Below are 22,355 nucleotides of genomic sequence, written 5' to 3' on the forward strand. Positions count from 1 at the left end.
GCTGTGAACACACGAGCTCCTCTTTCCCTCCCTGACCCCTTTCTGGAGGAGACGGAGTTTGAAAGCAGAGGTTTTTCTTTCCAGTTTCTCAAAAGCCTGAAATCCTCCTTTATTTCCCCGTGTTGCCCTCGGAAGATGGGTCAAAGCCGAGCTTTTGGGACTCGAAGGCCCTTTGCCAGCCCTGAGCAATTCCATGTAAATACACTGAACTTCCTCCCGAGGTGAGGGGGGCTGAGGAAAGGCAGGATTGCTCCATCCCAGGAGGGAGAGAGCACCCTGGGCTCCGGCTCCCCCAGCTCTGCTTCCCAGCCTGCCCAAGGTCAGCCAGGATAAACACGGGGGAGGAGTTTCCTGGTTTTAGAAAGAGGGATTTGGCTTTTCTCTGATAAAACACAAGAGAAAACCACCCCGAGCAGCAGCAGCAGCTTGTTCCCAAGCAGGACTGGCCCATGTCTGGATGTACCTGGGAATAAACCATTTTGCTTTTGCCAAAGGCTGAGCTCAGGTGTGTTTAACTTTGGAGGGAAGACAAGCTCCAGTTCCCCAGAAGTTGTGTTTCTTGTCACAGTTCCCCTGCACCCTCCAGAATCACTTTCCTGCTGCTATTTTGGGCTTTCCCAAACAACCAGAATTGGTTTATCCCGCCCTCCTGGGCAGCAGGTGAGCTGGGACCACGATGCTCCCCATGATGGCACCTGCTGGTTTTCCTCCTTGGCTCGCAGGGGTTCCTTGCTGGGGTCCTGCAGGAAAACAGAAGCTGAAAGACCCTCTTGTTCCTCCACACCTACCCCATACCTCCACCCCCATATTTACGGGTTTGTTTTCCCTTCTGGCCTCTTGGCTTGTGTTTATTTTTCCCCTCGGCTGAGTTGGTGGGAAGGTGTCTCAAAGCAGCTCTGTTCTCTCCCAGCGAGTCGTTTTTCCAGCGTAATTCCATGGAAGGGCTTCTCTCTCTCCTCGTTTGCAGGCCGGGTTCCTGCCCAGCGAGATGGGAATCGCCAGCCCGAGCACACTTTCCCCCACGGGGGGCAAAGGAGGGTCCCAGTATTTCTCTTACCCCAACAATCCTCGCAGGAGAGGTGCTGAGAGCAGCATTGGTGAGTCCCCACGTGTGGTTTTGTGCCACAGCTCGAGGGAACCTCGGGGATGTCACCCTGAGGGCAGGTGCCCTCGTGGGATCTGCCTTTGGGAATGAGGAACTGAGGCTGGGAATGAGAACAGGGGTGTTGAGGATGACAAACTCATGTTGCCACGTGTGTACCTGATGTGACTTTGGCATTTGGTTTTTTGGGGGGAGGGGAATGCATAGAAATATCTCTATATATCTGTATAGAGATGTCTAACTTTAAAAAAACTAAGGGCTCAGAGCCAGGTGGAATTTCCTTCTTCCTGGAAAATGTCAGGTTAGCTGAAAGCAGCAAATGGCTCAAGGTTCTTCTCAGAACACCTCCAGCCACACTGCATATCACTAGTCATTCCTGGAAAACCTTGAAGTGCCTTGGCATTCTGTTTTTCTGGCCAGTGGGCCTCCCTGGAGCCCAGGAACGGGGTAGCATGAGGCCCAGACATTCTGCCAGGACATGGGAACTGCGCCCTGGGACACAGGGAATGTTCACTCTCTCCCTGCCTGCTCCATAGTTCCCAAGCAGGATGTACCTGGGAATAAACCATTTTGCTTTTAGCAAAGGCTGAGCTCAGGTGTGAGTTTAACCTTGGAGGGAGGACAAGCTCCAGTTCCCCAGAAGTTGTGTTTCTTGTCACAGTTCCCCTGCACCCTCCAGAATCACTTTCCTGCTGCTCTTTTGGGCTTTCCCCAGCAAACGAAACCAGAAGTGACTCTGTGTGATGTGCTTTTCAGAAAAAGGCAGTCCCCACCCATTTTCAGCCTAGAAGATGATTCTTCTGTGTTCTGTGGGATGAATTTCTCCTCCAGAGAAACATCCCAGCAGAGTCCCTCGCTGTGTTAGCACCCCGCCCCCCCCAGCCACAGCCTTCCTTAATTATGACAAATAATGACCTTAATTATGAAAAATAATAAATAATAATGATGAGAAATAATAATATTAAAAGTAGAAATTAAGAAAATATCAAATTAAAACATCAGAAGCACTGGTTGTGCTTCCCCTTGAGCCACTCATGATGTTTCCCCACCACCTCCCTGAATTGTCTCCCCCACAGGACACTGTCCCTCCAGAGCTGGACCTGGAGGGATGTGCTGGGGGCTGGTCCTGGGAAGCACATCCCTGCTTCCTGCAGCAGTGAAGCTTTCCCAGTATATCCTTATGTAAAGAGAAATGAAAATACAACCCAGCCCTACATGTGTTCCCTTTCTCCACAGACCCACTTCAAGTTAAATTGTTTCCCAAGAAAACCCCAACGAGGGTTTATTAAATATTATTATATTTATGGGCTTGTTCTCTCCCAAGGAGCCCTTCCCCGTGGGGTGACACCTCTTGCTGCCCTGGGATCTCTGTCTGTGGGTGAAACCTGCCCCCAAAAGGTGCAGATGAGGTTTGGAGAGGTTCATCCTCAGACATTTTCACCGTTGATGCTTCCTTGGCTGCGGAACATTTGGGATCTGAACCCTGTCTGTACCTGCAGCTTCCAACCCTGGAGACTTTTGCTGTAGCTGCTTTTTCCCTCCCACTAAGCCCCTTCAAAACTTAGACCCTCTCTTCTCTCCCCTAACCCAGATGGACAGCCCAAAAAGGTTCGGAAGGTGCCTCCTGGACTCCCCTCCTCGGTAAGTGCCGGCAGCGTGTTCCCCGCAGGTGTCTCCTCCCTCCCTTGGGAATCATCCCAATCCTGGGAGCTGCCCGGGTCCTGCAACCCCAAACATCGAGGGTTTGGATTTTAGCGGGATGGGGAAGGGTTTTCCCAGCTCCCAGAGGAGGAGAACGGGGAAGTGATGCGAGGGAGAGCTCCCTGGGGAAGGGGCCGCAGCATTCCCGGTGCGGGGGCACCTCCCCAGCCGAGCCCTGAGCCGCGGCCTCCTGCCCTGCGGCCTCTGCTCTGTTTGACGTTATGTCGCGAGTGAAACGCGATCCTGGAGGGGTCGGATTTCACTCCAGAAGGGAAAGCAGCGCAGTTGGAGCGGGGCGGGCAGCTGGGCCCGCTCCAGGTGTGCACTGCCCGGGCCGCTCTGGGAAAGCTGAGCAGCCTGCAGGAACACGGGAATACGCTCTCCCTGCTCCCGCGGCTGTTCCAGGGGAATAGACTGAACAATGTCTTTGTGGCTGCAAGTAATGGGATCTCCAGGAAAGCTAATTGGAGTGGGCTGGAGGGTTCCTGCAGGAATACGGGAGCTGTCTGGCGGCCGAGGCTGCATTCCTGGCTGGAGCGTTTGCGTGCTTGGAGGGGGACGGGATGGCTCTGTCCCCAGAGTTCTGTCCCAGAGCTCTATCTCCAGGGCTCTGTCCCCAGGGCTCTGTCCCCAGGCTCTGTCCCCAGGGCGCTGTCCCAGGGCTCTGTCCCCAGGCTCTGTCCCCAGGCCTCTGTCCTCAGGCTCTGTCCCCAGGCTCTGTCCCCAGGCTCTGTCCCCAGGGCTCTGTCCCCAGGATGCTGTCCCAGGGCTCTGTCCCCAGGGCTCTGTCCCCAGGGTGCTGTCCCAGGGCTCTGTCCCCAGGGCTCTTTCCCCAGGGTGCTGTCCCATGGGCTCTGTCCCCAGGGTGCTGTCCCAGGGCTCTGTCCCCAGGCTGGGGCTGTGCCCTTGCCCAAGTGTGTCCTGTCACTCTCTGCCAAACCTGGTGCTGGTGCAGTGCTCCCCCATTCCCCAGGGAACACTCCCATCCATGGGGGAGGTCTGTGCAGTTGCATTCCCTGGCTGCTGGCGCAGAGCTGTAACCACCACCACAGGCTCTGCCTTTGGAATTGCACCCTGAGATGCTGGTTTGGGAGGATGGAGGGGGAGGAAGGCGCTGAGGGCTTGCCAGGTCTGGGCTCACAGTCTGGAGGGTGTTGAAGGGTCCGTGTGGATCCACATGGTGCAGAAACCAGCTCCAGTGAGCAGGGCCAAGTTGCCCCAGGTCTGTGTTTTACCAGGGAAAACCTGCTCAGAGCAGAGTCCGTGTCGCTGCCTCAAGTTTCTGTGTGAAATGTGGAGCTTTTAAAGCCCAGACGACATGTGGGGAAAACATCACTCCCAACAAATGGCCTTTATTGGCCTCAGATTTCAAAGTGCTGGGACTGGACCCGTCCTGCTGGCAGTGCCCGGGAGGGCCCCGATTCCCACAGGAAAAGCCACTCGGCATTTGCCAAATCCCAGCCCCTTCCCTGTGTCTGAGCCAACACCTGCACGGTGGCCTTTCATAGGATGGTTTGGCTTGGAAGGGACCTTAAAGCTCATCCAGTGCCACCCCTGCCATGGGCAGGGACACCTCCCACTAGCCCAGGTTGCTCCAAGCCCCGTCCAACCTGGCCTTGGACATTTCCAGGGATAGGGCAGCTACAGCTGCTCTGGGAAAGCTGTGCCAGGGCCTCCCCACCCATGAGGGTGAATTTCCTCCTCACGTCTCCCCTAAATCTCCCTCCTTGCCCTGGCTGGCACCTCGGCTGCCCCTTGACGCCAAAGCTCTGATTTCTGGTGCTGCCTCTTTCCCTCACCCTCCCTGTGCCGTGAGCTCTGGCTTCCTGGTTTGTTTTTGAACTTCCACACCTGGGGAGAGAAATCCGTGCCGAGGCGGCGGGAGAAGTGTGAAGCAGAAGGAGTGGCCTCAAAGGCAGCGGATCAAAGGCTCTTTCTTGTCTGACTCGCCCGTGCAGGAGCCCGCCCCGTGTTATCACTGGACCCCGTGCAAAATAAATAGGTTAATCAGCATCTTATTAAAATGAAGTACTTTAATCTGTAATTCCCGAGCTGCTTTGAAAACTCGCCGAGGTCAGCGGCTGGAAGGGCTGGGGGTGGCTGGAGGGGGAGCGATGATGCCAAAGGCACCGAGAGGCACCGGCAGCGTGAGGTGGTTCAGGGGGAATGTGAGGGGCGATGCCAGGCAGGGATGGGCACAGAGAGACCTGTTCTGGTAACCTGCAGCCTTTGGGCTCAGTGCTCACATCCCGAGGAGGGCACAGAGATGCTCCAAGGGCTGGAGCCCCTCTGCTCTGGAGCCAGGCTGGGAGAGCTGGGGGGGTTCACCTGGAGGAGAGAAAGCTCCAGGGAGAGCTGAGAGCCCCTTGCAGGGCCTAAAGGGGCTCCAGGAGAGCTGGAGAGGGACTTGGGACAAGGGATGGAGGGACAGGACAGGGGGAATGGCTTCCCAGTGCCAGAGGGAAGGGTTAGATGGGATATTGGGAAGGAATTCCTCCCTGTGAGGGTGTTGTGGCCCTGGCACAGGTTGCCCAGAGCAGCTGTGGCTGCCCTGGAAGTGTTCAAGGCCAGGTTGGATCAAAGCAGCAACCTGGGCTAGTGGAAGGTGTCCCTGCCCATGGCAGGGAGTGGAATGAGATGAGCTTTAAGGTCCCTTCCAGCCCAAACCATTCCATGATTCCAGGCAATAGGTTGCCCTCAGGGCATGAAGCCCCTTGGAGCCTCCCTGCAGCTCTGGAGCTCCTGACCACAGGCTGGTGTGTCCAGGCACAGGACCCAGGGCTGGATGGGGCCCCCCAGGCCCTGCTGCACATCAGCTGCTGAGCCACAGGAACCCGGGGAGGGATTTTGTGCAAGTCAGTTCCTGCAGGATTTTGTTGCCGCAGCGAGCGCGGGGCCGGGGAGCTGCTTCAGCCTGCGAGTTCCCAGTCTGGTCACTGCTCTGTTTAGCCTCAGTCTGCCCGAAGTCCCACCCCAGCTCCTGCGTTTGAGCAAGAAAAACAGGGAGGGGAAAACAACCCAACGCCACAAAGCGCTGCGGATCCCAGCGCTGGGGCCTTTCGAGCGGCTCTCGCCGCGCTGGCAATTTCAACCGGAGGAAATGACCTCACCTGGAGGTCCCCGAGGCCGCCGGCTGAGGGCTGGGGCCGCGGGCTGGGGAAGGGCTGGGGAAGGGCTGGGGAACGGGGACCTGGCCCTGATTTACTGTTTCCTGCAGCGCTCGGCCGCCGTGCCCGCACGGTGCTCCTCACTTGGCTGGGGCAGCGAGGGATGGAGCCGGCTTTTCACGGCCTCCCCTGTGCCCAGCAGCGAAACAAAAAATCTGGAGTGGTCAGGGCCAGAACTGTGGTGAAATTTGGCTCCGACAGGAGATGATGGGGGGGGGGCGGGGGGTGTCCAGGATGGGGGAGCAACAAGGCGAACTCCCCCTCTGCTTTGCCCGTGCCCCGCTCTGCCTCCCCCCTGCTTTGCCCCCCCTGCCCCTCCATCCCCGCGGTTCTGCTCTCCCTGTTTCCAGCGGGGCTGTAGGAAATGGCTGCTGGGCCCCCCCGCGCCGCTCGGCGCAGCTGCCTCTGGCGCTGGCCGGGCGCCAGCCCCTGGCAGATGGCGCGGGGCTCTTTAGGCTGCTTCCCTCGGCTCCCCGGCCCCGCTCCCGCCATTTAATCAAATTATAGGAAAAGGCAATTTGCTGGGTCCTCGTTCCCCCCCTCACACAGCCCCCCCCCTCTGTTCCCCCACTGCCCGCGTGGCTCCCCGTGCCCGCGGCGCTGCCCCCGCCGCCCCTCCCAGGCCAAGGGGCCTGGAATTCTCTTTTTTGAGCAGGGGATGAAGGGCAGCTGCCAGTGTCTGTCAGGATTTTCCCTCCCCCCTCTCTTTATTTCTTTTTTTTTTTTGCCTTTAGTTCACGAGTTCCCCACAGAACCACGGAATCGGGAGCGCTGGAAGAGCTCTCTGAGGTCATCGAGCCCAACCATCACCCCACCACTAACCCCTGTCCCCAAAACCACATCTGTGTGGTTTTGAACACTTCCAGGGATGGTGACTCCACCACTGCCCTGGGCAGCCTGTGCCAGTGCCTGACCACTCTTTCAGTGAAGAAATGTCCCCTGATATCCCACCTGAGCCTTCCCTGGCACAACTTGAGGCTCTTTCCTCTTGTCGTTGTCTCTGTCTGGGAGCAGAGCCCGAGATCCCCCTGGCTCCCCCCTCCTGTCAGGGAGCTGCAGAGAGAGAGAAGGTCCCCCCTGAGCCTCCTTTCCTCCAGGCTGAGCCCCTCCAACTCCCTCAGCCGCTCCTGATGCTCCAGACCCCTCCCCAGCTCTGTTATCCCTTCACCTGCTCTCCATCCACAGCACCAACACCCACAAGGTGATTTCAGCTCCCTGTGGCCCTTCAGGGTCCAGCCACTATGAGCCAACATGTGGGGAAGGATCAGGGCTGCCCCTTGGGTTCCGAACGCCCCAGTTTTGGGAGAAGCTGCTCCAAGAAATGGGAACCTTGGCTGCCAGGGGAAAATGAAGCCATGGATATATTGAAGTGCAGCCACTGGAGCTTTTCAGAGGAGTTTGGTGGGATTCGGGGGATTTTTTGGTCAGGGTTTTTTTTTTTTAACCAAAAGAAGCCTGGAATGGGCTGCCCAGGACAGTGGTGGAGTCACTATCCCTGGAAGTGTTCAAAAAATGTGTGGATGTGACATTTGAGGACATGGCTTAGTGGTGAACATGGTGGTGGTGCTGAACTTGATGATCTTGAGGGTCTTTTCCAGCCTAAACGATTCTGTGATTCTGATTTTTATTCCCCACCACCAATCCTGCCCCTTCTTGCTGGTGAGGGCCAGGGCTGGAAGGGAGCAGCTGGCTGTGGGGAAAGAGAAACTCAGGGCAGGTTTCCTTCCCAAAGAGAGCCGTGTGTGCCAGGCAGAGCCCAGCCAGCCCCTGTCCCCGCCCCTGCTTTCGGCTGGATTTAAAAAGGAAAAGATTGTCGGTTTCAGAATGAATCAAAGGGGATGAAAATAAGCTGTGACAAAAGTTCTCACATCATTTTGAGTGGCATTTCAGTTTCTTTGAGTGCTATTTCGGTTTCTTTGCGTATTGAATTTCTGGGTTTCTTTCTAAAAAAAAATAAAGGTGTGTTTTTGCCCTGGCACAAGGTGATTTTCAGTCAGGGCTTTCTAGGATGGGTTTGGTTAGTTTAGAAAGGAAGGGAAAGCCTTTTCTGTTGCTTAATGTGCTGTTAAATCACGTAGCTGAGCAGTGCTGCAGAGATCTGTCCCAGAGCTGTCCCCTCCCCTTGACAACCCCTCCGAGGGGCTGCTCAGCCCTCGGTGTCCCCTGTGCCACAGTTCCCCCTCGAGCTGGTTCGTGTGGCAGGTTTGGGCAGGGGCTGTGCTGGGGAGCCTGGCACACACCAGGGTTGGCACAGGGGGTCCCAAGGGCACAGCAGCCCCCGGTGGCAGCCCCCAGCCCGTCCCCTGGCGCGGGGTCACCGCACAGCAGTGGTGGCTTTTGTGGTTACCCAGAAAAACTTATAACCACGGAAAACGGAACTGGAGCAGAGTCGAAACTTCTGCCGGTGCCGGCAGGCTCTGCAGGAGGGGGCTGGGGGACCCACGGGGTTACGGGAAGGCAGAGGGGCTGTGGGTGTCCCCTGTGCCCTCTGTGCCCTGCACCCTGTGCCCTGTGCCCTGCCCCACTGCCCACAGGGCTGTGCCCTTCAAGGACTTCAGCTGAACCTCTCCAGTGCTGCCCACTTCTGCTGTGGGATGAATAAAAGTGAAGCTCCTGGATTCGTGGAATGGTTTGGGATGGACAGGACCTTAGAGCCCATCCAGTCCCACCCCCTGCCATGGGCAGGGACACCTTCCACTAGCCCAGGTTGCTCCAAGCCCCATCCAACCTGGCCTTGGACACTTCCAGGGATGGGGCAGCCACAGCTTCTCTGGGCAACCTGTGCCAGGGCCTCCCCACCCTCACAGGCAACAATTTCTCCCAATATCCCATCTAACCCTGCCCTCTGGCAGTGGGAAGCCATTCCCTGTGTCCTGTCCCTCCAGGTCCTTGAAAGGTCAGTTGAGTGAAACACTGCTCTGTTGCTGTGAGAGGCCACTCAGACACTGCTGAAGTTTAAGTTTGAAGTTTAAATTTGAAGTTTAGGCTGTGCAGGGTTAGGGAGAGCCACGGTGAGGATGTGGGGCCTTGGAGTGGCCAAGCAGTTCTCTTCAACCCCTTTCCTGCCCCACAGGTGTATCCATCCAACTCAGGTGATGACTACAGCAGGGATCCAGCTGGATATACTCCCTCAAAACCTCCCAGCACTGTGTATCCTGGAGCCTTTTATATGGCAGGTGAGTTATTCACACCCTGGGGCAGAGCAGGGGCTGCCTGGATTTTCACAGACCACAGGAGGGATTAGATGGAGGAGGCTCAGGACAGGAGTGCGTGAGACAAAAAGCAGCCCTGAAATCATAGAATTATGGAATATCCTGAGTGGGAAGGGACCTACAGGGATCATCCAGTCCCAACTCCTGGCCCTGCACATCACCCCAACAATCCCACCCTGTCCCTCACAGCGTTGTCCAAACGCTCCTGGAGCTCTGGTAGCCTTGGGGCCGTGCCCACTGCCCTGGGGAGCCTGGGCAGTGCCCCAGCACCCTGTGGGGGAAGAACCTTTCCCTGAGATCCATCCCAACCCCCCTGGCACAGCTCCAGCCCTTCCCTGGGTCCTGTCCCTGGTCCCAGTGAGATGGTCCCGACTTGCTCAGCGGGGGATGCTCAGTGTAGACAGGACACAATGGGGACAGTCACAGCCCCTCAGCCCGGGCTGACCTCCCCTGGGGGGCTGGGGGCTGCCTGTGGTGTCTGTACCCTGCCCAGTTCCACTTTTCCTTGCAGATGGACTCCATAACTCGCCAGACCTGTGGAGTTCCCCGGGTGCCATGAGCCAGTCGAGTTACGGTGCCATGCTGGGCAGCTCCTCCTCCCCACTCCCACAGTCCAGTGGCTTCAACAGTTTACACCAGCACGAACGCATGGTAACGTGTCCCCCGGGGCTGGGGGGCCCTGTCACCTCCGTGGCACCTCCTTCCATGGCTTTGGGCTCGGGGGCAGCTGGGTTCTGGCCCAATGCCAAAGCCCAGCAGCTTTCCCAGGGCTCCTCTCACCCCTCTCCTCCTCCCTGCCAGAACTACCAGCTGCATTCAGGAGAGGTGAACGGGGGACTCCCCTCCGTGTCCGGCTTTTCCTCGGCCTCCACGCCCTACGGAGTGTCCAGTCACACGCCCCCGATCAGCGGCACAGACAATATGATGGGTATGTCCAGCCCCCGGGGGACCCCCTTGCCCTGCACAGGCTCGCCTGGAAAACCAGAGTCTTGGGCAAACCCGATGCCTGAGGCATCCAAAACCCCTCGTGTGTCACCTGTGCCTGGAGTCGCTGTGTGAGGCACAGTGAGGTTCCTGCTGCTGGATACCTGGAGCAGGGAGACACCTGTGGGGTTTACACCTCCTGTGGTGGATCTGGGAGGAGCCCAGGAGCTCTGACATTGTCCCTTGGAGGTGCTGTGGCTTACATGAGTTGCGGGAAGGATTTGCACCTGTGTGAAGCTGTTCACTTAAATCCGGAATGGGAATGTTCGTGCTGCATTTAGATACCATGTTAACCCCTGAGTGCTTTAATCTCTGACCCTGCTGAACCTGTTACCAAACCTGTTACTGAAATGAACTTATGCTCCCCAGGAAATGAGGATCCTGACCTGGATTTGTAGAAAACCTTTTATTTTTCTACAGGGAATCAAGTTTGGGATTCACAGAATGATCAAATCATTAAGGTTGGAAAAGACATCCAAGAACATCCAGTCCATTGGTTATTGTAGGGGCTTAAAATGGCCCATGGCAATGGGCTGTGCTGCAGCAGAGACATCTGATTGCTGTTGGTGGCACCTCCAACCCAGAGCTTAGAGAGACCTTCATGCAGCCCCCTGAAGGCTGTCAGGGGGATTGTGCCCCTGTCCGGGCTGCCCTGAGCCACACAAACATTTCATTGTCAAGCAAAGCACTAAAAGCAAAAAGTTTCCACCTCAGAGCAGGTGACCCCAGGAAAGGTCTCATAGGGTGCCACGTCCTGCTGGGCTCTGGTGCCCTGGCAGTGACATCTGTGTCCCCTCCTGGCAGGTAACAGAGGAACCACAGCCGGGAGCTCTGGAGACGCGCTCGGGAAGGCACTGGCCTCGGTAAGGGTTGGGATCATCCCTGACCTGCTCCTCGTGCTCTTCCTGCACTGGAGCCCCTCTCCATACAAAACAGGGGATATGGACACAGTGAGAATTTTGGGTGAATGCAGCCCAAATCCATGGCAGACTCTGAGGGAGGGTTTTCCCCACTCCATGTGCTGCCATCTCGGTCCTGGTGCCTCTTGGCAGATGAGGAAACTGAGGCACTGCTTGTTGCAGCCCCATGACCAGCCCAGGACCCCCCAGCCTCATGCTCTCTGCCAAGACCACCCTGCACAGCCCCCATGGCAGGGCTTGCAGGTCCCAGTAGTCCTGGCCCTGCATGTGCTGGTTCAGACTGGAGGGCACTGGTCTCACCAGGTTATCAGAGTCGCCTTTGTCCCCTTCAGTGACCTTTGCACGGTGGCAGAGGGGGGCTGGCAGTGCACCCTGTGACACTTCCATGGGGCTCTCACTTCCTTCCAAGGTGGGACCCGAAGATTGGAGCTGCGCTCAGGGGTGGGGACAGAGAGAGACCCTGGGGTTGATGGTGGGGCTGGGGGGGGCTGGGCTGGGCCTTCACGCTGGATGTGGGTTTGGGACAGGGGGTCCCCTCAGGGGTCCCAGCAGGTGGTGGGTGCTGCTGGGAGGGGCAGTGGCTCAGGGTGGGCGCTGCTCACTGCCCACCCTCTCTCTCCCCAGATTTACTCCCCTGATCACTCTAGCAATAACTTCTCCTCAAACCCCTCCACACCGGTCGGCTCCCCGCAGGGGCTTGCAGGTGAGTGACAGATGTTGTTCTCTGGGTCAGGTTTGCTTTTGGGAGCTTCCCAGGTCAGCCCCAAACCCTCACTACAGAGCCCAGGGGTGGCAGTGACCCTGGGACCTGCCCCTGCCATTCCTGATCCTGTCCCTGAGCATCCCACCTCACAGAGGCTGTCCCTGGATTTGTCTCCCATGGGAGAAGCACACTGGGAACTGGGAAGTGGCCAACCAGTTAGAACCCATTTCCAGCACCTGGTGAAAGCCTGTCCCTGCTGCCCTCGGGCAGGACAAGGTCCCGTTGTGCCCAGCAGAGCTGGTGCCCGGGTTCCCCGTACCCGGGGTGCAGCCCCAAGGTCACAGCGTGTCACTGAGACCAGGGACAATTGGAAACCTCTTGAGTCTGGAGGCCTGAGCTCAGCTCCCTGCTGAGCCAGAGCAGAGGCTGAGCCCACAGTGCCACGAGGTGCCACGAGGTGCCACGTGGTGGCCCATGCAGTGCCATGGTGCCACGGTGGCCTGTGCAGTGCCATGTGGTGCTGTGATGGCCTGTGTGATGCCATGGTGGCCCACATGGTGCCATGCAGTGCCACGGGGGCCTGTGTGATGCTGTGTTGGCCCACGCTGGTGCCATGCAGTGCCACGGGGGCCTGTGTGATGCCATGGTGGCCCACATGGTGCCATGCAGTGCCACGGGGGCCTGTGTGATGCCATGGTGGCCCACATGGTGCCGTGCAGTGCCGCGGGGGCTGTGTGGTGCTGTGGTGGCCCATGTTGGTGCCGTGCAGTGCCGCGGTGATCCCCGCGGTGCCGTGGGGTGCTGAGCGTGGCACGGTGGCCTGTGCACGGCGTGGTGGCCCCTGCAGTGCCGTGGCCCAGCTTCCAGCCCCATCTAGTGGCAGCCGGTGCCGGTGCCCAGCTCTCCGTTTGTCCCCAGGCACGTCGCAGTGGCCGCGGGCGAGCGGAGCGGGTGCCTTATCTCCCAGCTACGAAGGGAGCCTCCACACTTTGGTGAGTGGCTGCTCCTTTGCTCTCCCGTCCCCTGGGGCCTGGTGGGGAAGGATTTTTGGGGGAAGTCCTCTCCCCCGAACAGCCGGGGCCTGGAATCAGGTGGTTGGTTGAGATGGATGGATGTGTCCCTGAGCCTGGAGCCTCGCTGGCACCCGGACAGCCTGGCACCCTCCCACCATCCATGGCCCTGGCCTGTCCTGGGGTCTGTCCCAGTGGGATGGATTCCTGGCAGGTTTCTGCCTCCCTTCCCTGAGCAGCTCTGCTGGTGTGACTGGTGTGACCCCTTGTGCCTTTAGGGGATGGCACTGACTGGGGGGTTATTTCTCCCCATCCCTGCCCTGTGGTACTTCAGTGCTGGATTGCCACGAGCCTGCAGTGCAGAGCTGCAGCAGGCTGCTGGCTCAGTGGGATTACAATCATGGAATCATGGAGTGGTTTGGGTTGGGAGGGACCTTAAAGCCCATACCATTCCCATGGGCAGGGACACCTTCCACCAGACCAGGTTGCTCCAACCTGGCCTGGGACACTTCCAGGGACGGGCAGTTAACACAGACCTCTCTCTGTCCTGTCCTTCCAGCAAAACAAAATGGAAGACAGGTTGGACGAAGCCATCCACGTGCTGAGGAACCACGCCGTGGGCCAGACCGCTGCCATGCCCAGCAACCACGGGGACATGCACGGGCTCCTGGGCTCAGCACCGCCCCACAGTGCCGCCGTGGGCAGCCTGGGCCAGGCCTTCCCCGCCTCGGTCATGGCCCTGGGCAACAGGCACCCGAGCCTGGTACGTGTGGGGGCATCGTGGCAGCTGGTGGGGACACGCTGGGGACACGTGCTGCGTGGGGGGTGCCCTGGCATCCAGAGGGATGAGAACAGCTCAGCGTGGCCCAGCATGGGTCAGGTGTTGGCAGTGCTGGGTGGGTGATGTGCATGGATGTCACCTGCTGTGTTCCTGCAGGGAGGGTTGAATCCCATCTCCTTCCACCCCCTGCCATGGTCAGGGACACCTTCCATTATCCCAGGTTGCTCCAAGTCTTGTCCAACCTGGCTTTGAACAGTTCCAGGGATGGGGCAGCCACAGCTTCTCCAGGCACACCGAGTCCACCCTCAGCACAGACGTGGCTCTTGGCACAAGCTCTGTGTGCACTTTGTTCGTGCCCCTTCTCAGGGCAGGCAGAGGTGGTGAAAGCTCTTCTTTACCTGCAACATGGATGGAAATCCCTCAAAACAGCCTCAAGCCATCCCTGGAGTATGCAGGGAGAAGGAGAGGAGGGATCCAGTGGGTTTAAGAGAGCCAGGTATCACCAGGAATTCCCTACTCTGAATGGTTTGGGCAGGCACCGTGTCCTACCCTGCATGTGGGGAGTGCTGGTGTGTGAGGGCTCATTCTGGCTCCAGGGAATGGGACAGATTCCAGGCTCCCTGAGCATGTGGATGCTGAGGTTCCATGCTGGGTCACCAGGATCCCCCTTGTCCAGAGGCTGGTGACCCCAGCAGCACATTTTTGGCAGAACTGGTTGCCTGCTGCAGCAGCACGTCTCCAGACTCTGGAACCAGTTGTGAGCCCTTTCCAGGCTTCCCAGACTCTGCTCCTGAGCGAGGAATCAGATGTGGTCACACATGTGTCCTGCCAGCTGCAAACCCAGCTGTGGGCAGCAGGGCTGGCTCTGTCCTGCCAGTCCCTGGCCCGTGTGGCACAGCCTGGGGGCCATGGGCTCGGAAGGGCTGCCTGGCCCTCACCCTTTCTGGAGCCAAGTTCACATTGCTGGGATGTCCCTTGTTCTTATGGCACTGGGTGGTGGCAGAAACAGTGCTGCTCGATGGAGACAGGACATGTGTCCTTCCCAGTGTGCCAGCCTTGCACCCAGGCAGGGAGGGGCTTTTCCATGGCGGGGGCACAGCTCTGACAGGGGCTTTGGGCTGGGCCCAGCTCATGTGCAGAGCTGCAGTGTCGCTACCACAGTCCTCAGAGAGCCAGTGCTGGAGCAGGCTGGCTCTTCCCTCCCTCGTGCCTGTGCTCTGGGTGATGGGGCTGTGCAAGGGGAGCACACAGCTGGGCCTTAGCCCAGTCCATGGAGCCCTGGGGGTGTCCTCAGGTGACTGTCCCCCTGCCTGCTGGCTGTGACATGTCCCCCTTGCTCTGCCTGTTGTGCTGTAGGTGGGAGGAGGTCACCCTGAAGACGGCTTGTCCAGCAACCCCAGCTTGCTCCACAACCACGTCACACTTCCATCCCAGCCCAGCTCACTCCCCGACCTCAGCAGGCAGCAGGACACGTACAGCGGTAAGGCAGCTCTGCACGTCGGGGCCCACCTGTGCCAGGGCTCACCTGTGCCAGGGCTCACCTGTGCCAGGGCTCACCTGTGCCGGGACTCACCTGTGCCAGGGCTCACCTGTGCCAGGGACTCACCTGTGCCAGGGCTCACCTGTGCCAGGGCTCACCTGTGCCGGGACTCACCTGTGCCAGGGCTCACCTGTGCCAGGGACTCACCTGTGCCAGGGCTCACCTGTGCCAGGGCTCACCTGTGCCAGGGACTCACCTGTGCCAAGGACTCACCTGTGCCAGGGCTCACCTGCCAGGGAGAGGGAGTTTGGGTCACCTATCAGGTCTAGCCCTGTGCAGCAGCAGCCCAGCTGGTGCTTCCTTGCATGATCCACAGGGCAGTTTTGACCTTGAGCCTTTTCCAGAGATTTTATAGAATCCCAGACTGGTTTGGGTTGGAAGGGACCTTAAAGCCCATCCAGTTCCACCCCCTGCCATGGGCAGGGACACCTTCTACCATCCCAGGTTGCTTCAAACCCCATCCAACCTGGCCCTGGACAATTCCAAGGATGGGGCAGCCACAGCTGCTCTGGCAACCTGTGCCAGGGCCCCACCACCCTCACAGCCAAGAATTTCTTCCCAATATCCCATCTAATCCTACTAGGTTTGACCTACATGTCCCTGTCCCTCCTGCCAGCTGTGGGTGCACAGCCTCCCAGGCCCTGCTGTGCTGGAGAGGTTGAGCTCTCATTTTGGAGGGCTTGGGAGGTGGAGGGAGAACAGGGAGCAGCAGCAGAGCAGAGCCAGCAAGCCTCCATCTTCCCTGCCTGCGGAGCAGCAGTGCAGGATGAGTTTGGGATGCCACAGCAGGAGCAGGGCCTGGGGACCCCCCAGCCTCCTGTGTGGGTCAGGCCCCTCAAGCCCTGCACGTGGCTCTGCTCTCTCAGCAGGTTTGTCCGGGGGGCTGGGCCGGAGCAGCGTCTCCTCGGGAACGAGCGAAATAAAGAGGGAAGAGAAGGAGGACGAAGAGAACACGTCAGTGGCAGATAACTCAGAGGAGGAGAAGAAGGAGCTGAAACCCTCTCGGAACAGAACAAGGTGCTCTTTGAACAGGTCTCTCCCTTCACTTACTCTGTTCCCAGGCTGCGGGTGTTTGGGCCAGGGTGTGGCCGCCAGGACCTGCCGGGTGCTGGGCTTGACCCGGTGAGGCTGAGGGTCATCCTGTGGCACAGACCCCCAGTCCCTGCCCACCCCGGGAGCCTGGTGTGGCCTCACACAGCCTGGGCTCCTGCTGCTGCCCCAGGGGAAGGGTCCCTGCCACCCTCCTGCTGGCTCCTGTCCCTGTGGGCTCAGGGCTTCCTCGTGCTCCTAAAGCAGAGGGAGGCACCTCATCCACAGCAGCCGCACCCGCCTGCGTGGGCCCTCGGGGCTGTGCACAGGAAGGAGCGAGTGCTCAGCCCCAGACAGGGAAGGTTTGACTTCTTCCCTGCCTTGGGGCGTCTCTGCTGTCTGCTTTGGGCTCCTGTGTCCTCTGTCACATCCAGCCGAGAAGTGGCAGCGGGTCAGGTTCCAGCTCACTGGCTGTTCTGCAGCCCCACCACCAGCTCGGAGACCTCACCAGGGTGATGGTGCCCAGCAGGGCAGTGCCAGCCCTGCTCCTGCCCTGGAGGCAGAGGGCTGTGTCTTCCCAAATTCCAGCTGGGGATTCTGGGTCGGCCCTCACCTTCTCGGAGCCACCCTGTGCCCTCCCAGCAACAACAAGCTTTAGTTGCATCGTGGTTTTTTTCTCTGTTGTTTAAAACCAAACCAAACCAAAACAAAAAGAGGCAGAAGAAGAGCCTTAATTGCTTCTCTCCAAAGTCCCTGTGTGCCCCTGTGCCCGAGCGTGTGGCACAGGCCAGCACGTCCCGTCGGGGCACCGGGGGCCACGCGGGGCTCGGCATCTCGGTGCCTCGCCGTGTGTTTCTTGTCTGTGAGTTGACCAGTGCTGAGAGTGCACACGAGGAATGTCCCTGTCTCGTTCTTATTTTAAACCATTAGTCAAGATGAGGATGAGGAGGACGATCTTCTTCCCCCAGAGCAAAAAGCCGAGAGAGAGAGAGAAAGGAGGGTCGCCAATAATGCCCGTGAGCGCCTGCGGGTCCGGGACATCAACGAGGCCTTTAAAGAGCTCGGACGCATGTGCCAACTGCACCTAAACAGCGAAAAACCGCAGACCAAACTGCTAATCCTACACCAGGCCGTATCAGTCATACTGAACCTGGAGCAACAAGTTAGAGGTCAGTGAGGGTCCCGGAGTGGTGATATTTTACGTATCTGATCGGCACGGGGCTGTCTGTCTGTCTGTCTCCTGTGACGTGCTGTGGTACCTCGCACTGTCTCTCTCCCCTGTGGCCTTGGGGACCAACCCAAGGCTGTTGATGTCCTTTTTGGTTTTATTTTTTTTTGCCTTTTTTTGCATCCCTCCCTGCTGTTCTCTCCTCCGTTCCCCACTGCCACTGCGTGTGCTGCATGCCCTGCGCCGTCACTCCCCCGCAGCCAGGGCTGCTCCGTGCTTGGCCAGCTTGGAAAAACCCCAGCCAGCAAATCTCCCAGAGGGACCCAAATCTGCCATCTCCAAGGGCTGCTCCGAGCACAGAGCACATCCCTGTCCCGCCTCATGCCCAGCGGGGCTCTGCGCTCCTGGCCCACCTGTGTGGCACCTGGCAAACCCCTGGGATCACCGGGGCTGTGCCAGGGGCAGCGGGATGCCCTGGGCTGAGCAGCCCTCGCCGCCTGCACGGGCTGGTCCCAGACAAAAGCTGGGAGCTCTGCGCATTCCGAGCTGAGCCTGGAGCTGCCGGTGGGTGCGTGCAGAGTCTGCCCCTCAATGGAGCACCCTCACCTCCTTCCACACGTGTGTGCACCATCTCCTGAGTGCACCATCTCCTGTGTGCACCATCTCCTGAGTGCACCATCTCCTGTGTGCACCATCTCCCATGTGCACCCATCTCCTGAGTGCACCCACCTCCTGTGTGCACCATCTCCTGTGTGCACCATCTCCTGTGTGCACCCATCTCCTGTGTGCACCATCTCCCGTGTGCACCATCTCCTGTGTGCACCCATCTCCTGTGTGCACCCATCTCCTGTGTGCACCATCTCCCATGTGCACCATCTCCTGAGTGCACCCATCTCCTGTGTGCACCATCTCCTGAGTGCACCCTTCTGTGCCCCCACCCCTGGGAGCTGCATCCCCGTGGGATGGGAAGCGGAGGGCTCGGGGTCCCGCTCCGGAGGACTTTGCTGCTTTGTTCCCGCATCCCGCAGTGCATGTTCCCGCTCCAGCCCGGGGGGCCGGGGCAGGATAACCCCCTTTCTCTCTGCAGAGCCTGTCGTAACACGCGTCGGGGGCTGTGCCTGGCTGTGCTCCTCTCTGCTGGCCTTGCTGTGCCTTGATGTTGGAGTCCTTTGTGCCTCTCTTCAGTTTGTAATTTTTTGCCTTTCATAACATGTATATTTTTTCCTGTCTCTTTTTTAATTTCCCCTTCCTTTTGATTTTTTTTTTTTCCATTTTATTTCGAGTTTTTATTTTTTGGTTCTGTTCTTTCCGATCTCCTACAGACAGTCCCCAGCCGTGACCTCTCGGTGGTCCCACTCTACCTTGTACTTGCTGCTCACGGATCCCAGGCAGGACCGAGGGGGGCAGGGCTTAGGCAGAGTTGGCACCGTGTTCACTTTGGTCTCCCACGCTTGTCCCTTTTTAAACCCTTCCTGGAGGCAGCCAGGGAAGTGGCTGAGCCCTCAGCAGTGTTAGTGCAGGCAGCCTGTGTCCCCTCTCTGTGGGTTTCCAGGAGAGAATCCCACTCTCACACCCCATGGAAATGGGGCTGCCAGGACCCTCCTGCTGCCACAGTAGCTATGGGGCAGGAAGGGAAAGGAGGAGATTGAGGGGTTTTAGGGAGGTCGGTGACCCCTTGGATCGGGGCACAGGGCAGCCAGAGCTGCCTTATAACCCCCTGTGCTGGGGGCAGGGAGATGGCTCCGTCCTGCCCAGGAGTGACATCCAAGCTGTGACATCCCAGGAGAGCCACCAGCCAGGACCCATGGCCACCAGCCTGAGCTGGGAGGAGCGAGCTGGGGTCCTGCTGTGGGGTGGCTCGGTGGCCCCATCCCCCTGCCCGTCCTGGGTGTGTGGAGAGACGGTGGCAGTGCCAGCTGGGGCAGCGAGGAGGGGACAAGGACAGGAACGAGGCAGCAAGGAGAGGCTGCAGGCAGGGACAGTGGGCAGCCCTCTGTCCCACACAGGGAAACCATTGCCTGGGGAGCACTTGCTCCCCCTTCCTGTGTCCATACACGGCTCAAAGGCCCTCCAGCCCCCCAGGAAGGCTCTGCTTCTGCAGCCCCTCTGCACTGAAGGCTTATCCCCACATGGCTCCCCTGGAAGGCCACAGTCTGTCCCAGTGCCAGGGCTCACCCAAGGACCCTCCTCAGATAGGTGTCTTCCTGCAGGATATTTTGCTCTGGGGAAGAAGGTCGTCTGTGAATAAATTGGGGTTTTGGAGGGGTCGGGCTGCGGGCAAGGCCGTGGTTCAAGGTGCTGCCAGGATGACTCTGCCTGCCCCCTGGCCTGGCCTGTTTTGGGCGTCCATGGGGTGCTGTTGGCAGCAGAGGCTCTCCCAGAGCTTCTGAGTGTGCTTGGAAAAGAAAATCACCCCCTTCTGGTGGGATCCAGTGTCTGCATCTGAGTCTGATCCTCAGCAGCAGCCCAGGCTCTTGGCTCCTGCCCCTGGTGCTGCCCCCAGCCCCTAAGAGGGTGCCAGGCCAGGCTGCTCCTGCTGCTGTGGCACCACTGCCACAAACGCCTTCACTGGGAGGTGCAGGTGGAGTTTTGGAAGGAAATCTTACAAAAAAGTCTTTCTTTGGGGTTCAGACCTGATGTTTTTGGCTGAGACCCGTCCCCCAGACTTGGAGTTTTCAGCTAAAAATAAAAACAGGGAGGCAAAATTTTGCAGAGGAGAGAAGGTGTCAGTGTCGATGCCGCGTCACTGCCCCTGCAGCAGCACCCTCCAGCCCCAAGGGCATCCTCCAGCCCCAGGGGCACCCTCCAGCCCCGTGGGCACCCTCCAGCCCCAGGGGCACCCTCCAGCCCTGTGGGCACCCTCCAGCCCTGTGGGCACCCAGCCTCATGCTGGCAGCACCTTCACCTGGCTCGCAGAGGTGACACAGCCCAGGCCACTCCTGGAAGGATCCAGAGGAATTGGCTTTGCAAAGTGAGGCTGTTTGGGCCGTTTCCAGTGGACACCAGGAGCACTCCCAGCACGGCAACATATAACCCCCCCTTGGTACCACCCCCTGACTAACCCCTGTGGTGCTGTGAACCCAGCAGTACAGACGAGGCCTTGTCACTGGAGGACAAAGATCTGAGGGACCGGGAGAGGAGAATGGCCAATAACGCCAGGGAGAGGGTGCGTGTGCGGGACATTAACGAGGCCTTTAAGGAACTGGGACGAATGTGCCAGATGCACTTAAAAACGGACAAAGCACAGACCAAACTGATCATCCTACAGCAAGCGGTGCAGGTCATTCTGGGCCTGGAGCAGCAAGTACGAGGTATGGTACCAGCTGGCAGGGGCACTCCGGGCCTGTCTCCCCCCCCTGTCTCTGCATGTTCGTGCATCTCTGTCCTGACTCCTGCTTTCGGTGCGAGGTGTGTGTTTGCAGTGCCAGCAGCACCCCTGGGGGCTGGCTGAGCTCTCCCTGGCCCCAGCCCAGGATGGATTTGAGGCTGCTCTCTCCCTCTCCCCTCCTGCCTAATGGGAATTTGGCACCTGGATCCCATTAAGCAGCTTTGGAAAACAGTCCTCAACTCCGAGAGCTGGTTGAGGCACGTGGGGGTTCCTGAAACAGGCACATGGGGAGGCCCTGGCACAGATTGCCCAGAGCAGCTGTGGCTGCCCCATCCCTGGAAGTCTCCAAGGCCAGGTTGCACAGGGCTTGGAGCAACCTGGGCTAGTGGAAGGTGTCCCTGCCCATGGAACTGGATGATCTTTAAGGTCCCTTCCAACCTAAACCATTCCAGGATTCTATGTTTAAATTGGTGGGGGAGTCCAGCCAGACCCGGGGTTCTGCTCGAACAGGGGTCCAGCCAAATTCCTGCAGGCTCAGCAGGGAGCAGCTGCACGGGGCTTGTCCCCCCACGTGGTGCCTTGGGGCTGCTCTGGGGCTCTGTCCTTGCTCTCCCCCCTGGATGCTGCTGCTGCCCTGTGTGATGCTGTTGCCCACACTGAGGCTGCTCCCCCTCCCTGTTCCTGGCACAGAGCGCAACCTGAACCCTAAAGCAGCCTGCTTGAAGCGTCGGGAAGAGGAGAAAGTGTCCGGAGTGGTAGGAGACCCCCAGATGACACTTTCAGCTTCACATCCTGGTCTAGGAGACGGTCACAACCCTGTTGGACACATGTAAAGGTACCATTTTTCCCCTGTGATGCCACACCCCGACCCCGTGCCGACACGCGTTGCTCTGCTGTGGCTGCTCAGCCCCATTCCCTCAGCACCAGCCAAGGTCCTGCTTCATTTACCTGAAATCAGGGACTTGCACGTGTCCAAGGCACTGGCACAGGTTGCCCAGAGAGGCTGGGGACACTCCATCCCTGAAAGTGTTCCAGGCCAGGTTGGATGGGACATGGAGCAACCTGGGCTAGTGGAAGGTGTCCCTGTCCATGGCAGGGGATTGGAAGGAGATGAGCTTTAAAGTCCCTTCCAACCCAAACCATTCCATAATTCTTTGTGCATGTCATGTGCCTTGTGGACACCCAAAGCCTCTGGCCCACAGGAGTTGCAGCCCCATGGCTGGGATGGGGGGTTTCTGTGCTCTCCCCACCCTGAGTGAGCTCATCTCTGCTCTGCATCTCCCAGACCTGCTCCAGTTGGCCACTGGAAACCAGCAACTCCTTTTCCTTGCGGCTCTACGGGAGGGAACGGGCAGGTTCCAGAAATTCCAGGAGAGTCAGAGAAGGTGAAAAATCCTTCACTGGAACTGTAGCAGGCACAGGCTCTGAGGGTCTGTCCCCATTTTTAGGGGGACCCCGTGCTTGGCCAGGAGCAGCCGAGCCTGTTTATCCCAGTGGTGCAGAGATGGTGGGGGGGGTTGAGCAGGTCCAGGAGTGGTGGGTCAGGAGCTGATCCCACCAGGGGTGCATGGAGGGACCACAGTCCCTTGGTGTCCCCTGTCCCAGTGGGTGCCTGGGGGTGGCCTGAGCCAAACAAAGGCAAAGCTCATGTCCCAGCTCTGCTGCAGCCCCGTGGGCTGACTCCTGCAGGGACAGGCTGCAGCAGCAGCC

General features: G+C 58.9%; 1 protein-coding gene across 16 annotated transcripts in view; it reads left to right on the forward strand.

Moving 5' to 3' along the window:
* Window positions 1–22,355, forward strand: part of TCF3 (transcription factor 3) — an 85,181-nt gene that overhangs the window by 56,381 nt on the left and 6,445 nt on the right. For 2 of the 16 annotated variants that reach the window (XM_064636988.1, XM_064637000.1), the window contains 13 exons: window positions 968–1,097; window positions 2,694–2,743; window positions 9,044–9,146; window positions 9,694–9,833; window positions 9,984–10,110; window positions 10,971–11,029; window positions 11,711–11,789; window positions 12,708–12,781; window positions 13,359–13,562; window positions 14,937–15,060; window positions 15,987–16,152; window positions 17,080–17,318; window positions 21,336–21,480. In XM_064636988.1, the coding sequence (XP_064493058.1) occupies window positions 968–1,097; window positions 2,694–2,743; window positions 9,044–9,146; window positions 9,694–9,833; window positions 9,984–10,110; window positions 10,971–11,029; window positions 11,711–11,789; window positions 12,708–12,781; window positions 13,359–13,562; window positions 14,937–15,060; window positions 15,987–16,152; window positions 17,080–17,318; window positions 21,336–21,478 (1,638 nt within the window). In that variant the 3' untranslated portion in view covers window positions 21,479–21,480. Of the gene's footprint in view, window positions 1–967; window positions 1,098–2,693; window positions 2,744–9,043; window positions 9,147–9,693; window positions 9,834–9,983; window positions 10,111–10,970; window positions 11,030–11,710; window positions 11,790–12,707; window positions 12,782–13,358; window positions 13,563–14,936; window positions 15,061–15,986; window positions 16,153–17,079; window positions 17,327–20,401; window positions 20,629–21,335; window positions 21,481–22,355 lie in introns of those variants that run through there. The other 14 variants (XR_010425328.1, XM_064636991.1, XM_064636994.1 and 11 more) reach the window with 14 other exon arrangements.

The sequence above is a fragment of the Pseudopipra pipra genome, chromosome 27 (genome assembly GCF_036250125.1).
Source record: "Pseudopipra pipra isolate bDixPip1 chromosome 27, bDixPip1.hap1, whole genome shotgun sequence".
NCBI classification, from domain to species: domain Eukaryota; kingdom Metazoa; phylum Chordata; class Aves; order Passeriformes; family Pipridae; genus Pseudopipra; species Pseudopipra pipra.